The sequence below is a fragment of the Mus caroli genome, unplaced genomic scaffold (genome assembly GCF_978045245.1).
Source record: "Mus caroli unplaced genomic scaffold, Mus_caroli_1 scaffold_2, whole genome shotgun sequence".
Classification (NCBI taxonomy): domain Eukaryota; kingdom Metazoa; phylum Chordata; class Mammalia; order Rodentia; family Muridae; genus Mus; species Mus caroli.
Genome location: NW_028227257.1, coordinates 39657811 through 39673050, shown reverse-complemented (window position 1 = coordinate 39673050; position 15240 = coordinate 39657811). Strand labels below are relative to the sequence as shown.

Genomic DNA, 15240 nt, shown 5'->3' with positions numbered 1-15240 from the left:
TAGCTGCAACTGTTCTCTCTCTTAGCGGGGCTACACTGGAAATTCCCTGAGTTTTTACTCATTTACATAGTGGACTCTTTAGTGAGAGGAATTAACTCTTTAGATGAAGCTTTGGAGTCTGATTTTACATTTTCCTCATTATTAGCACCCTTCAGGGCAATTAACATGAGGCCTAAGTATTGCAGGGGTATTATCCCTTCCACCTTTTAGTGAGCTGCTAATTTAACTTCCCTTAGGGAGACCAGCTCCCTTTCCTTCTTGTACAACTGGAAGAATTAGAGTCTTTCTAAATCTCCATTCACTAGCCTGTAATTTGGAGAAAGAATTTGTCACAAATCTCATTGTGTACAATGACTAGTGACATACATGTACAAAGTACGTGTGCTTTTTGTAGGACAATAAACAGATGCTTGATGGAGGAGAGTTGAAGAGTTTCAGACCAGACCATGATGAACTCTGTCTTCAAACTCGCTACATTGTTGTACTCTACTCAGAGATTTGGGGTTTTAAGAGAAGAAGGGATTCTGTGGATCCTATTGTTTGTCTAGGACTGGCGGCCATAGTTCCGGGATGTGTCCCCACATGACCATATCTAGTCTATGTTAATCGGTTAATTATGGTGCTCAGAATTAAACCCATCCCAGGTTTTTGTCTGTGCTAAGCAAGTGCTTTACCATTGAGCTACATCAACTCGCCTCATTTTGAGACAGAGACACACTGTGCAGTCTCAAAACCACCATCCTTCTGACTCTATTTCCCAAACATTGGGATTATGTAATGCAAAAAGACAGGGCACTTTGTCCTTTCAAGCATCCTTGTTTGCTTTGTCGCTGTAGCTGCCTTTTACCAGTTAAACCTGGGGGAAGAAATAATAAACATTTATCGCCTAGTCACTCTGTGTAAGTCCCGAGGCTGGGAGATGATGTTCAGTCTAGGACACAAAGCAATACAGGAAGCTGTCTAGGACAAAACAGCTGGTAAGTAGTTAGGGATGATTTGATCTCAAGGCCTTAGTTGAGCCTTAATGATGATGCTGAGTTGTGTCTCACCACTGGGATAGAACAAACTCATGACTTCCTTTAGACAAGGTAGAAGAGTATAAAGAATGGATGTAGACTGAGATCATATGGCTACTGCTTACTGGCCTCCTAGATATGACCATGGCCACCACATCTAGAAATGTTTGATTCTCTATGCTCCGTGTTTGTTCTTTTTTCAAAATTATTTCTTTAAAAATTGTGTAAATTGTGTATGTTCAAAAAAAAAAAAAAAAAAAAAAAGCCGGGTGTGGTGGCGCACGCCTTTAATCCCAGCACTCGGGAGGCAGAGGCCAGCCTGGTCTACAAAGTGAGTTCCAGGACAGCCAGGGCTATACAGAGAAACCCTGTCTCGAAAAACCAAAAAAAAAAAAAAAAAAAAAAAATTGTGTATGTTCACCTACAGACACCTGATTTTTTGACAAAGAAGCCAAAACTGTACAAAGGGAAAAAAAGCATCTTCAACAAATGGTGCTGGTCTAACTGGATGTTTGCATGTCATGCTGGTCACCCAACAACTGGAGTGGGGGCTTACCCTGACTACCTGTGGACCCTGTTCCCCTAACGGGGGTGCCTAGTCCTGCCTTAGTGGGAAAGTATGTGCCGCCGTGACTTTAGGTTCTAGGGTGGGTTGGTACCTCCAACTTCTCAGAGGAGAAGGGGAGGAGTAATTGGGGGAGGGGCCGTGTGAAGGGGGATTGGGAAGAGAAAGGGGCTATGATCAGAATATAAAGTGAATAAGTCAATAACTAATGGGAAAAAGCCCCCCTCCCTCTCCCACTCTAGTATTGTACATAAACATATGTGTATGTTGAGACCAGATGTTGACATTGGATATCTTCTTTTGTTTACCCTCCACAATACTCTTTTGATGCAAGGTCTCTTGCTGGGCTTTTAGAACCACTTAGCCAGACAGGTAGCCAAGAACCTTGAGGATCTGCTTGTCCCCACCTCCAGTGCTAGGGTGACAGGTGACAGCATGCCTGTCTTTTACACAGGTGCTCAGGATTCAAACTCGGGTTCTTGTGTTCAAGTGGCAGGCATTCTAGGAACTGCCGTCTCCTTAGCCTCCCTCCCAGTGCTTTATCTGTAAAAATGAAGTACCACCCACCTCTAAAGACTCATCTTTGAACAAAACAGCATCATATATAGTAAAGTGCCTTGAACTTTATACAAATAACCAAGGAGAAAGCATGCTAAAACAGCAATCATTTTATTTCATTTGAAATTTATCATAAATGAGAGTAAAACATATTTTGCTGAATGGCCCTATCAGTGACTCGTCTGAATTTTGCTTCATAGAAAGGGACTCCAGTCTCAAATACAATCCTTTTGCTGGTTAAGGGTGATAATTCTAAGAATCTTTAAAGAATCATGAAACCCTTTTAAAAGCACAAGTTGATGAACAAGATAAGCATCTATATTATTTCAATAAAGTTTTAAAAATAAATTAGATTTCCAGATTATCTTCTTTTCACTTGGAAATTAACTTGGCTAAAGGCACTAGATACTTACTCTGTTTTTTGTTTTTGGCTTTTAGACTCCTGGAGAATCTTGTTGCCCATTTTAAATAACTCATCTCCTTCATCTGTGATACTTTTCTTGGCTGGGTTTTTGACTATATGGGGACAAAAAGAAAAAAAAAACAATATTATTTCTATTTTTAAATTTTGGGAAACATTGTGGTGACACTGTGCTAGCATTTTGTTTTGAATTTTGCTACTTATTTATTACTTATTTAAGTATTTGCATTTTAAGTAGAGTGTTTGGTACTATTCCTGGCTCAGGGGCCTGGAAGATACAGGAAAGAGATGCTCACAATCGAAGGAGAAGAGGTCCCAGCCTAAGAAAATGATCTGGGTTGCTGTAAGCAGAAGGTGAGGGGGCTCCTGATATACCCTAGACAGAGGTAGGATCTTAGGCACTGTGTTCTTAGCCCTGGCCACCAATGACTCCCTTATCAGTGTCACTTGGTCCATGTACTTAGAGCCCTGAGGCTCTACAAGGACATGGGCAGCGGGATGACCATCTCCAGGATGACCAGAATAGGTGTAGGAGCTGAAGAGGCAATCTTCTTGAAAAGTTTTCTCTGTGGTAGGTTTCTGCCACATTCTTCTTGAGATGCTGAGGAGATACATGAACTGTCAATAATAACTTGCCTAGTTTGGGGGGTGGGTCTTGGCATCAATTTTATGAGCCTCAAGAAAAAGAAAGGAATATTTTCCTAACATTCATGTAACACTAATTTTTTTTTTTAAATAATCACTATCACTTAGGTTTTGGAAAAGGAAAACTAATTAGTGAGACTCCTAATTCTCCACTCTTCAACTCTCTTCTCTCTCTCCTTTGTCTGTCTGTCTGTCTGTCTGTCTGTCTTTCTCTGCTCTGTGTGAGATCTTTCTCCCTCTGCCTCCAAGTCTATTACACCACACAGTGGAACCTGATTGGGAAAATAGAGCCTGAAGCCTTTTCAAAGGAAAGGCATTTGGGATTTGAAGCCTCATTAATAAATAAGATCACAATGAACTCTAAATGGCTCTTTTTCTTCTCCCAGACAAGATAACAAGAGTTGTCTATTTAAAAAAAATAGAAAAGAATAACCAAAAAGTAAATTTAACATTATTTTGAATGCTTCAAGTTATTCAATCAATTCAGAAACACCAGGCATTTTAGCATCTAATTTCTGCTTTGAGTTATATCTTTTTTTTTTTTTTTTTTTTTTTTTGGTTTTTCGAGACAGGGTTTCTCTGTATAGCCCTGGCTGTCCTGGAACTCACTTTGTAGACCAGGCTGGCCTCGAACTCAGAAATCCGCCTGCCTCCGCCTCCCGAGTGCTGGGATTAAAGGCGTGCACCACCACACCCGGCTGTGTTATATCTTATCTATACTCATGATTAAAAGGAAAAAAGTAATTAGGTAGAAACTGACTAATATGTGTGGAATAGCAATTGTTGACATTAACATGCTTTCAAAGCATAAGCATACATTCTGGAAGATTGGCTATATTCCTCCCCAGGGCTATTGCTTTTATTAGTTTTTTTTTTTTTTTTTTTTTTTTTTTTTTTTTTTTTGCCTTCCCAAACATATTGAACTACATATTTTCGTTACTATAGAAGGATTCAATTTTCAGATAAAGTTATCTTGTTGATGCTTTAATTTTGTACTTATGATTTGAAGGTTTCCAAATTTGAGGAATGCACAGTAAAGAAATGATGTCAGGAGGCATTCTGAATTTGATGTGAGTGAGATAGGCTAGACAGACATGGAAAAGACGACAGGGTGAGGACGGAGCACTGAGACCAACATGGTGCCCCAAGACAACCGCTCAATCTTCTGCTTTGTTATTATGAAATAGTGACATATCTGTCCATATCATCAACCTTTCAGAATCGTTCCCACCATGCATCTGACGTAATGACACACCAAAAAAAAAAAAAAATCTCACAGGAGGATGGCAAAGGGTGTGTGTGAACCTTATTCTTGGAGAACCACGACCCAGTCCTGGAATTACTTGTCTCCCCCCAAAACACATACACCTTCCTTTTAATTCCTCAGTAATTCTCTTTACTATCGAAGCTTGTCCATAAGAACTAGCTACCTAAAATCACAGGTGGTGTAACTCTAGAGAAACCTATAACTTCTCTTGAGGATATGTTTTTGAGCTAGAACAGAAAGACAGTGGAACATAAGGGGATATGGAAAGGTTTGAGGAGAGGCCCTTATTCTGGAGTCTGGTTGAAGTTTTCAGTAGCTGAGAATCAAGAATTAGAGTAGTTGGGTATGGTGGCAGACACCTTAAATCCAAGGACTTGGGAGGCAGAGGCAGGTGGGTCTCTGATTCAGGCCAGCCTGGACTACAGAGTGAGTTCCAGTACAGCTAGGGCTATAGACAACAACAACAACAACAACAACAAAGATTTAAAGCACAATTAACATTTGCTATGTCTTACATAGAGACAACATTCCTTTTATATATAGATATTTCAAATAACAATGTTGAAATAGCAATGAAATGTTCCTAATGTCTGAACACATATGGCCTTCAAATATGGCCTATCTTGCTCATTTCTGAGACATTTTCTGGGAAACAAATAAAACTATTAATTTGTGTTTACAGGGAAAACATTCTACCTTCCTATATGACATGGGTGAGCTTGAGTTTTAATTTATCAGGTATATTTCCATCCAGTGCACCTCTTGGAACCAAACAATGAACTCAGTGGTTGAAAAGAAAAAGGTTCTTTAACAGCTCTTTGAGATGTAACTTTGGTGGTGGCGACTGTAAAGACACCCAGTGTGACTGCCTCTTGAAAAGCTCATGTTCACACAGTAGGTGTATCATCTCCCTTATCAGAGCCTCTCTCTCCCTGGCTTAAATCTACAATGAAATATCTTGCATTAAACTCTAACTCTGGAATTTTCCCCCTGTGCCCGTATCTTCAAGGCTTTCCCCCACTTTCTCCTCTATAAGTTTCAGTGTCTCTGGTTTTATGTGGAGTTCTTTGATCCACTTAGATTTGACCTTAGTACAAGGAGATAGGAATGGATCAATTCGCATTCTTCTACATGATAACAACCAGTTGTGCCAGCACCATTTGTTGAAAATGCTGTCTTTCTTCCACTGGATGGTTTTAGCTCCCTTGTCGAAGATCAGTTGACCATAGGTGTGTGGGTTCATTTCTAGGTCTTCAATTCTATTCCATTGGTCTTCTTGTCTGTCACTATACCAGTACCACGCAGTTTTTATCACAATTGCTCTGTAGTAAAGCTTTAGGTCAGGGCTCTGCAAAGAGCTCAGGGTACTGTAGGCAGCTCTAGTATGGAGCACTGTCTCTGGCCTATACCCCACTGCTGCTGATGCTCTCTTATTCTGTAACCAATGACCCCGTCTTCCCCTGACCCCCCCCCCAATTCCTTACTTTGTATTTCATTCTTGTATTTAACTCTTGCTCTGACAGTGATGAGCACCTAGAAACACTGGATAAGGGGCTCTGTTGGATCTCTTAGTCTTTTAATATTTTTCCACTCTGTACCAGCAGCAAAGGACTCAAGGGGCCTTCCCAAGTTTGGCATTTTCTCAATGGCCAACCTGTAGGTACCTGTTCTGCTCTGCTTACAAACCAGCCTTACTTTTGAAAGGCGTTTTATACTTTCATTTTGCTACTGTGACAAAAATACTCTGACAACTTATAGGAGGAAAAGATTTACTTCAGCTTACAAGTTAAGAGTCTATGACTGAGGAAAGTCAGATTGGGGACTTGAAGCCGAAACCATGGCAGACTGCCATTGCTGGGTCATTCCAGAGTCATACGTAGTTAGCCTTCCTTTGTTTTAGGTTTTATGTGTTTTTATTTTATGTATATAACTGTCTTGCCTCTGTGTGTGGCTGTATGTGTATGCTTGGTGTCTGTAGAAGTCTGAAGAGGGTGTCAGGTCCTTTAGAACAGGAGTATAAGATGATTGTGAGCCACTATGTAGGTGCTGGGAATTGAACCTGGGTCTTCTGGGTGCTTTGCAAGAACAAGTGCTCTTAACTCCTGGATCATCTTTCCAGATTTTAGCTAGCTTTCTTATATAGCTGAGGACCACCTGTCCAGAGAGTGGTACCACCCAGAGTGGTCTGGATCCTCCTCCATCTATCAAGGAAATCAAGATAATTCTGAGTCCCTGGGTGTGGTGATGCATGCCTTTAATTCTAGCACTCAGAAGGCAAAGGCAGTCAAATTTCTGGGAGTTTGAGGCCAGCCTGATCTACAAAGTAAACTTCAGGAGAGCCAGCACTATACATAGACTGACTCTCTCTCTCTCTCTCTCTCTCTCTCTCTCTCTCTCTCTCTCTCTCTCTCTCTCTCTCTCTCCTCTCTCTCCTCTCTCTCTTTCTCTATCCCCCTCCTCTCTCTCTATTGTCTTTTCAGTTGAAGCTAGTCTCTGTCACATTGACAGTTAAAGCTAATTAGAACAAAATATTGGGAATGGGCTTCACAAACTAGAATGAGGAGTAGGTGTCCCAGGACTGTAAATCCAGTTCTGAGGGATCTGTGACACCCATCCTGACCTCCATGAGCAGCAGGCACACACATGGTGCACAGACACACATATAGGCAAAACACTCATACACAAAGTCTAAAATAAAATTTGAAAATTAAAAAAAGAGAGAATTAAGTGTACCAGGAGTCTACTTAAGATGGCAATGACTATGGAGCGTGTAGTAATTAAACTAATTGAATTTTATATTTCAGCATGTGTCAGAGACATAATGTGTAGGGAGGTTTTTGACATTTGTAACTTCCTTTTCTTAATTTCATTAATATATGTCTTAGATGACTCGAGTGTCAACCCCCTTTCCCAATGCACCTTCAGTTGGAGAGAAGGTCTTTGAAGAGATGATTCAGATGAGTCATGTATGAAAGTTCCCAATTCAGTATGCCTGGTGTTCTAATGAGAAGAAGAGACACCAGGGTGCACAGGCACAGACAGAGAAGAGACATGTCAGAGTGTGGGGCTTTCAGTGCTGCAGGAACTTCTAGGGCAGAGTCTTCTATCAGAGCCTAGAGTGTTCTGTCCTTTATTTATTATCAGTTAAAACTATAGTGCAAGCTGCATATGCCTTAAGGCATTCCTGTCTGCCACTTTAATCTTTTAAACCTATGTTCGTTAACCTTGAGCTAAGCACATCTCCAATTATGTCTATTTTCTTTCTTTCTTAAATTGAGTCTTTAAACTGAGCTTGTTAAGGAATGGACCTACCCCTCAAAGAATACACAGTCTCTGTAATATGAATTCTGTATTTTTTCTTTCCCTTTTCTGCTTTAGAAATATTGCCTATTACTTCCTAGCCTGCTGTAGGAATCAAGCTCCATTTTTTTTCATGTCTTAGTTATACTTATTTTGGCTCTGCATTTGTGAAAATGCTAGCCCATCGTGTTAGCTTGCAAAGAATTAGTCAGAAAATGACCTACTATAAGCCATGGACAGAGCCTTCAAATGACACCAAACCTGCCAGCACCTTGGTTTTAGACTTTGGGTCCACTGAGCTACAAGGAAATGTTATTTCTGTTGTTTAAGTCACTCGCCTCATGGCATTTTGCTATGACAGCACTAGGAAACTGAGATGCTCACCTTCCCTTTAGGAATGGACACACCCAGATCAGAGCACAGGCTGCCTGCCAGAGGCGGAGGGACTGTGGTTTTCCTCTGCCTCTCTAGGTCTGCAGCCTAGTGCTCTGACTTTGTTAGACAGTTGGATGGCCCAGTCACGCACTTCTACAAGGCTTGCTTTTTGTGATTATAAGTAAGCAGTATGGTTGGGAAGCCTCCCTGTATGTGGTAGGTCCTGGACCTAGGTCACCTTTCTGTGGATGATGAAAGCACTGGTCATCTTTGGCTCATACTGCTGACCCTTCAATTGCCAACTTTCCTAAATAAGTATGTTCAAGAGTCACATACATGTAAATACATCCTTTGTAAAGACCCTTAGTTGTGCCTAGCTCTCTTGAGATGCCTGTGCGGACTCTTGACCTGTGCTGCCTCCATCCTATGTCTCACACCGAAGCTCCATCTTCTCCCTGAATACTTTGCCCTGCTCTTTCCTTCGCCTTTTGCTATATTCTCCCTTTTTTATGTTTAACCTCAGTCTCTAAAAGCTTAACCTTCAGATTATAAATAAATACGTTTTAAGTTACCTAGAAAACATACAGAAGGCAATAACTTATTTCACATCTCAAGTTACGTTTACATCATGAATTATGAAAAGTATCATTGAGAATAAAAGAACTGATGGACAAGCCAGGAGTCCTTGAGTCTGACCACGAGTCAGGTGTATTGACAAGGTGATGGAGGTAGAAACAGACGATTCTTTCCTACAGCAGCAAAGCTGGCTCACGCTGACTGCTGTGTCCTGCCCACTAACTGCAGTTGCATTCAACAAAGATCAACTTCAGCCTCTGACTTTTCAGGATACACATCAGGAGAACTCTTCACACTCACCCTTATGCATGCCAAGAAGACAGAATATTGTCAAAGGAGGGGGAATAATGATCTGTTATTAAAAATAACATTGCATCCAAGAAAGAATGACTCAGCACAGGGTTTAGCAGATAGGATTAACTCAGACACACTTAAGAACAATACTGCTGCAATAATATACTTGATTGTCTACTAGTCATTGTCATCAAATCCTATGACCCCCATGGGTACAAGAGCAGTGGGTAGACAGTGTTAACCATGCAAATAAAATACTAACTCTCTTCAAGCATAAATGAAATAAGGACTCTGGCTTGAGATATAATTTACTATCTAAAACTCTAAATCTAGCTAAAAGAAATATATTTTATAAAATAAATAAGAATCAAGCCAATATATAGTAGCAGGTGTTAATACTTACAAAGCAGTTAGTTCTAGACAGTCCCCAGTGCTTATATTTACTAATTTTTTTTTTTTTCTGTAAGAAGGACTGTTATCATTCTTTGTTAGTGCTGAGGTGAGGTTAGTGTTAGTGATGAGTCAGGTAACCTGACCAAGGTCACTCAGCTGCTAGTCAACTCTGGGCTACACTAGGAGCTAGTGTAGCCAGTTCCTTTAAAAGACACAAGGTTTGAAACTTTGTGGGCCACATGTCTGGGCATCCACAACAAGAGGAGTTGCCAGACTGAATTAGCCACCACTTTGCAAGAATGGAATAAACTCCTTTATGTGTAACCGTGTTGACCTGGAAAAGTCTTTCGGCAAACAGTAGGAGAGATAATAAGGAGTGCCTGTTAAGTACCGGAAGAAGCAGATGCAGAGAGTTGTATTTAAGAAGTCTTTTTCTCTCCTGTCCCCAGTGTGGAAGTTTGGGATTAATCATCTGGAGCAGGAGATTTGAGAACCCTGAGACCAAGCTCCCTTAAGTTGGGTGTTTCCTTCTCACCCTTCCTCACAAAGACATAAGATTAATTTATCCCTTTCTGGAAAAGACCAGCTGAGTGACCTCTAGGCGACACCACTTTGACCTGAGACATAGTTTTTGAGGCTGATGCTTTGAGATCAAGAAGGAAAAGAGGTCTTTCTAGTGAGTGATCTGAGAGAGACATTCATTTTTTCGCTCTCAGCCTCTCTACTCACTGCGAAGTGTCTCTGGACCTTCATCTGGAACAAGTTAGATTGAGCAGAGGAAGATACTGAGGCAGATTTGATAAAATACTTTTTGGGTACCCAAAAGGGCAACCTTGGAGCAATTGTCACCTCAGGACTGTCCCAAGTAAAGCAAGATGATCAGGGCTTTCTACTCCTAGTCTGATGGCAGTTGGCAGTGACTCCCAGGGGGCAGCCATCTATATGCAGCTGTCTGTCTGGGAACACTGTCTTATTTAGAACTGGAAACTAAAGGCTCTCTGGAATTATGAATATGTCCTTCATTGAAGGGGTGTTTTCCTGGCACTTTTCAGTGTCTGTTGGAAATATCAAAAAGTCAATAAAACAGAATGCAAAATTTTAGATTGCAGAAACAAGAAAAAGGAACACCTGAACTAGATTTATATAAGTTGTGAAAATACTCTCCTGAGAAAGATAACTAAAAGGAATGCTGCTTAATCCCGTGGGAGTCAGGAAGGAACACAAGAGCCTGTAGATCCAGGCTCCACCCCTCCAGCACTCAGACGGGCTATTGATTTACCCAGCTAACAACTTAATAAGGATAATTACTTTTTTTAGATTTAATTTTATCTCAGAAGAAAGAATTAGCTGTTCAAGTCACAGTGTTAAGGTGCTCTGGGGGAAAATGCGCCATTTTCAGACAAGTCACGGCTATGAGAGCATTGTGTTCAACATCACTCAACATTGCTCCAGTGTGCTCTAGAAGCCCAAGGCTTTATTACTTTTGCGTGTCACCTATAATGCAGCGTACTTCAAAGAAAATTCTGAGTTTGAACTCAGTTCTGAGACCATGTACTAACTCTGCACAGAGACAAGTTGATACAATTTAATTCATCAAGTATTTATTCATTCGGAGTATTTGGCAGACACAGTGCCAGGAACACATCTTGCTTTTAAGTAATGGGGATACAACTGCTCTTCATTATAGTTGAGAAGCTCTGGGTTAAAGAACAATTGGCAAGATGGAGAATGAGTCATTGTTGCTTTCAAAGTGTGGAAACCCATATGCATGTTCTAGAGACTTCAGCTGGATGCTGATCGTTTCCATTTCTACAATAGAAGCATTTTGAGGTGAGTTAGGCTAAGTCTTGTTTTTCTTTTTTGGTGTACTCGGAGGCCTGGGAAAATGCAGTTATTCAGAATACCTATAGCTCATTGCCAAGATGACATTTCATGCACAGAAATGTTAGGGTATAGACCGAATAGATCAGAATTCATCAAGGTTCACAGTGAACCAGTAATCATGCATAACCCCATGTTATTACTTCATTTCTAAAGCTTGTGAAGTTCAAATTTTCTTATTAGAGAAGATGTTACCTCAACAGCTTTCTTTCTTTCTTTTTCTTTTTTTTTAACTCCTGATGCCTGAGTAGTGTTTTTATTGCTATATGCAGTTATGGGGAACACAAAGTCATAAGGGTCAGTTTATGTGTTTGTAGGTGAACTGGTGCTGCTATGGTTATCTGCAGAATCCAAAACTTAACAGTGATATAATCTGTTATGTAGCTATTGCTGGCAGAATTTCACATTAGTGATATATATATATACCAGAGACCCTCTGCCTTCATCAGCCTGCCTATGAGTGCCTGTAGGCCTGTCTCTCCAAGAGGCCAGTGTGCCTGTCTCTATGTGTATATCAGTGCCTGCCTGTGTGTGATGGTGTGTGTCTGGGTATTCTATGCACTGGCTTTTTTTTCTGACTGAAAAGGCATGATATATATCTGTCTATGACTCCTTGCAGTCCCCTTAGCCTCGTTGTCTCCAGTGACCCTCTTTGTCTCTTGGAATCACCTCACACCCATTGAGTCACAGCAAAATGTAACCTCTTCTTGAGTTGTTCTAAAAGAACATTTCCTTTATGAAACGAGTCTGAGATTGCAGACTTAAGATTTCACAGAGCAGAAAGAGAGGCTGATGTATTCCAGGGATTAAAATCGCTTCTTTGGTCATTTGAGACATGGATGATTTAAAAACATGACGGGATCTCCCTGTTTTGGGGTTCGTTTGATTTAGTACAACCATCACCTTCCTGGCTCCTAACATTGCCCCGTACTTTTCTTACCTTCTCACAAGCAGGGAGGGCTCAGGAGGTGGGCGTGGCATCATACATCTGTAATGCTACTCAGGAGGTGAAGGCAGGAGGATGGAAAGGTCAAGATTATTCTCTCATCCTGCTGCATAGGGAGTTCTAGGCCAGCCTGGGATACCTGAGACCCCAACAAACAAACCAACAGAGTCTCATCAGCATGACTGTCTAAACACGTCCAGACAAGAATAACAGTAATAGACATGCTAATAAGAAAAGGGGAGAAAGCTCTATACAGAGAACTGCAGGCAACAAAGGTATGAAGAGAGCAGGAGAAAGAGTTTTCCACAGGGAACAACCCACCAATTGCTTATTTAATACCAACTGATCAGCCTTGAAAATGTATACAAGTAATGTTACATAGACTGAGCAGGTTGTGTTTATGTACCACACACCACACACCACCACCACCACCACCACCATCAACAACAACAACAATAACACTGCCACTTGAATTTTTAAAAAGAGGCCATGAATTTGAAAGAGAAGGTCTGGAGAAAGAAGAAAGAGATGAGAGGATTGATATTATAAATCTCAAAAATTAAAAGCACAAATAACTCGAGGAGCTTGAGGACGCTTATGGAAGAGTTGGGAGAAAGAGTGAGGGACCCAGAGAGGACAAGAACTCCACAGGAAGATGGACAGAGTCAACTAACCTGGACCCTTCGGAGCTCCCAGAGACCGAATCACTAACCCAAGAGTGAGCATAGGCTTGACCTAGGCCCCCTGCTCATATGTGGGCCTAGGTAACAGAAGTTTTCCAGGGAGACCTCTATCCAGGCTGGGTGGGAAGGCCCCAGCCAGGGAAGTGAGTGTAGGCAGGGAGACAGATGCAGCCTCTGCTATGCCTTCTGCCTTCGGGTCGCTTGGTAATTCCGAATCTGGGTTGGCGAAAAGCCAACAATCCAGTGAGGGGCAGGGCTTTTCGGGAGAGAAGATCTCTTCCCAAGTATTACAGCTCTTGGAACAAAAGGGTCAGACAAAGGACTAGCATTTCTTTAATTCCCTGCATGACTCTCCTATAGATGGTTCTGGCAGTGATTTAAGAGTTTGACAGCAAGCCCCTCACATTGGCTTGGGCTGAGAGTTTGGGGGAAACCTTATTTGCACATGAGAGGGCTTGGTGCTATTCCTAAGTGGCTGATAGCCACGCCTCTCCTGTGAGGGTGGTGGGGGCGGGAACTCAGACAGGAGCCAGGGTCCCAGGAGACATGAGAGAACTCCTTCCATTCCATGTAAGTGAATTATCACTACGGGGTCCCAGGGTTCAAGATGTAGCCTCAACTGGAAATCAGGCTGTCTGCAGGTAGCCCATTGCCCCACACTCATATGTAACAGATGAGCAGCTTGGTCTTCACTTAGGCCCCCAACCAACAGCAGGGGCTGCTCCTGAGCCTGTATCCCATACCCCTAAACGACAGCCTTGTCTGACCTCAGTGGGAGAGGGTGTGCTCCCACTGAGTCCTGCATTGACTGTAGAGGTGTTGACACACAGAGAGGAACTTCCCTTAAGAAAGGGAAGGGGGACCGGGCAGTGGTGGCACACACCTTTAATCCCTGCACTTGGAAGGCAGAGGCAGGTGGATTTCTGAGTTCGAGGCCAGCCTGGTCTACAGAGTGAGTTCCAGGACAACCAGGGTTGCACAGAGAAACCCTGTCTCAAGAAAAGAAAGAAGGGGAGGGAAAGAGAGAGAGAGAGAGAGAGAGAGAGAGAGAGAGAGAGAGAGAGAGAGAGAGAGAGAGAGAGAGAGTCAGAGAGAGAGAGTCTATGTATAGTTCTGGCTCTCCTGAAGTTTACTCTGCACATCAGGCTGGCCTCAAACTTTCAGAAATTTGCCTGCCTTTGCCTTCTGAGTGCTAGAATTAAAGGCATGCATCACCACACCCAGGGACTCAGAATTATCTTGATTTCCTTGATAGATGGAGGAGGATCCAGACTACTCTGGGTGGTACCACTCTCTGGACAGGTGATCCTCAGCTATATAAGAAAGCTAGCTAAAATCTGGAAAGATGATCCAGTAGTTAAGAGCACTTGTTCTTGCAAAGCACCCAGAAGACCCAGGTTCAATTCCCAGCACCTACATAGTGGCTCACAATCATCTTATACTCCTGTTCTAAAGGACCTGACACCCTCTTCAGACTTCTACAGACACCAAGCATACACATACAGCCACACACAGAGGCAAGACAGTTATATACATAAAATAAAAACACATAAAACCTAAAACAAAGGAAGGTTAACTACGTATGAGAGAAAGAAAGAGAAGGGGGAGAAACTTGCATGAGGGGGTACTGGAAGAGCTGATACTGGATTGTAAAGGGAATAAGATAAATTTTGTGGGGCGGGAGGGGATTAGAAGCAGATGTTTGCCCACTTTCTATCCATAAATGCTTATTAAAACAGCTTCACAAAGACATGCATGCGGCTCACATATTTCAGCAAATAAAATCTTTGCAACTTCATCACATTTAGACTTCTGGCTGGCTGATCTGGTAAATACTATTCTGGAGATTTATAGTGTACTTCTGTGAGTTTTTGGCTCTAAATTTGGCCCTGTCCCACCAACTTCTGCAACGAGAGATTGGGCAAAAGAGTATAAGACAATGAATTAGTTTGTATAGTAAAGAGTTTGAACTAACAGTTCAAAATGGCCACAGTTCATTGTTTGCTTTTTTTCCTTTGTTTTGTGGGGTTAGGGGATTGAATCCAAAGCCTTGAGTAGTAAGAACCTTCTCTCCTACTGAGCCACACTGCCCTTTATGGTAAAATTTATAGGTATAAATCTTTTTTTTTTTTATACATTTAATTCTTTAGTGAATGTGCCCCTAGTGCTCTTACATACTAAAGTGCATATATGGAGATCCAAGAACTTCTTAGAAGTCTATTTTCATCTTTGATCGCATGGGTTCCAGGGATTCAACTCAGGTTGCCAGTGCCTTTAAAACCATCTCACTATCTCACTGACACAACTCTTAAATGTAAAA

At 41.7% G+C, this 15240-nt stretch overlaps 1 protein-coding gene across 4 annotated transcripts in view; it reads right to left on the bottom strand.

Moving 5' to 3' along the window:
* The window catches only part of Sel1l2 (SEL1L2 adaptor subunit of SYVN1 ubiquitin ligase), a 164968-nt gene that overhangs the window by 56307 nt on the left and 93421 nt on the right, over positions 1-15240 (bottom strand). For all 4 annotated transcript variants that reach the window (XM_021150042.1, XM_021150051.2, XM_021150056.1 and 1 more), the window contains one exon: positions 2553-2655. In XM_021150042.1, coding sequence (XP_021005701.1) covers positions 2553-2655 — 103 coding nt within the window. The remainder of the gene's footprint in view (positions 1-2552; positions 2656-15240) is intronic.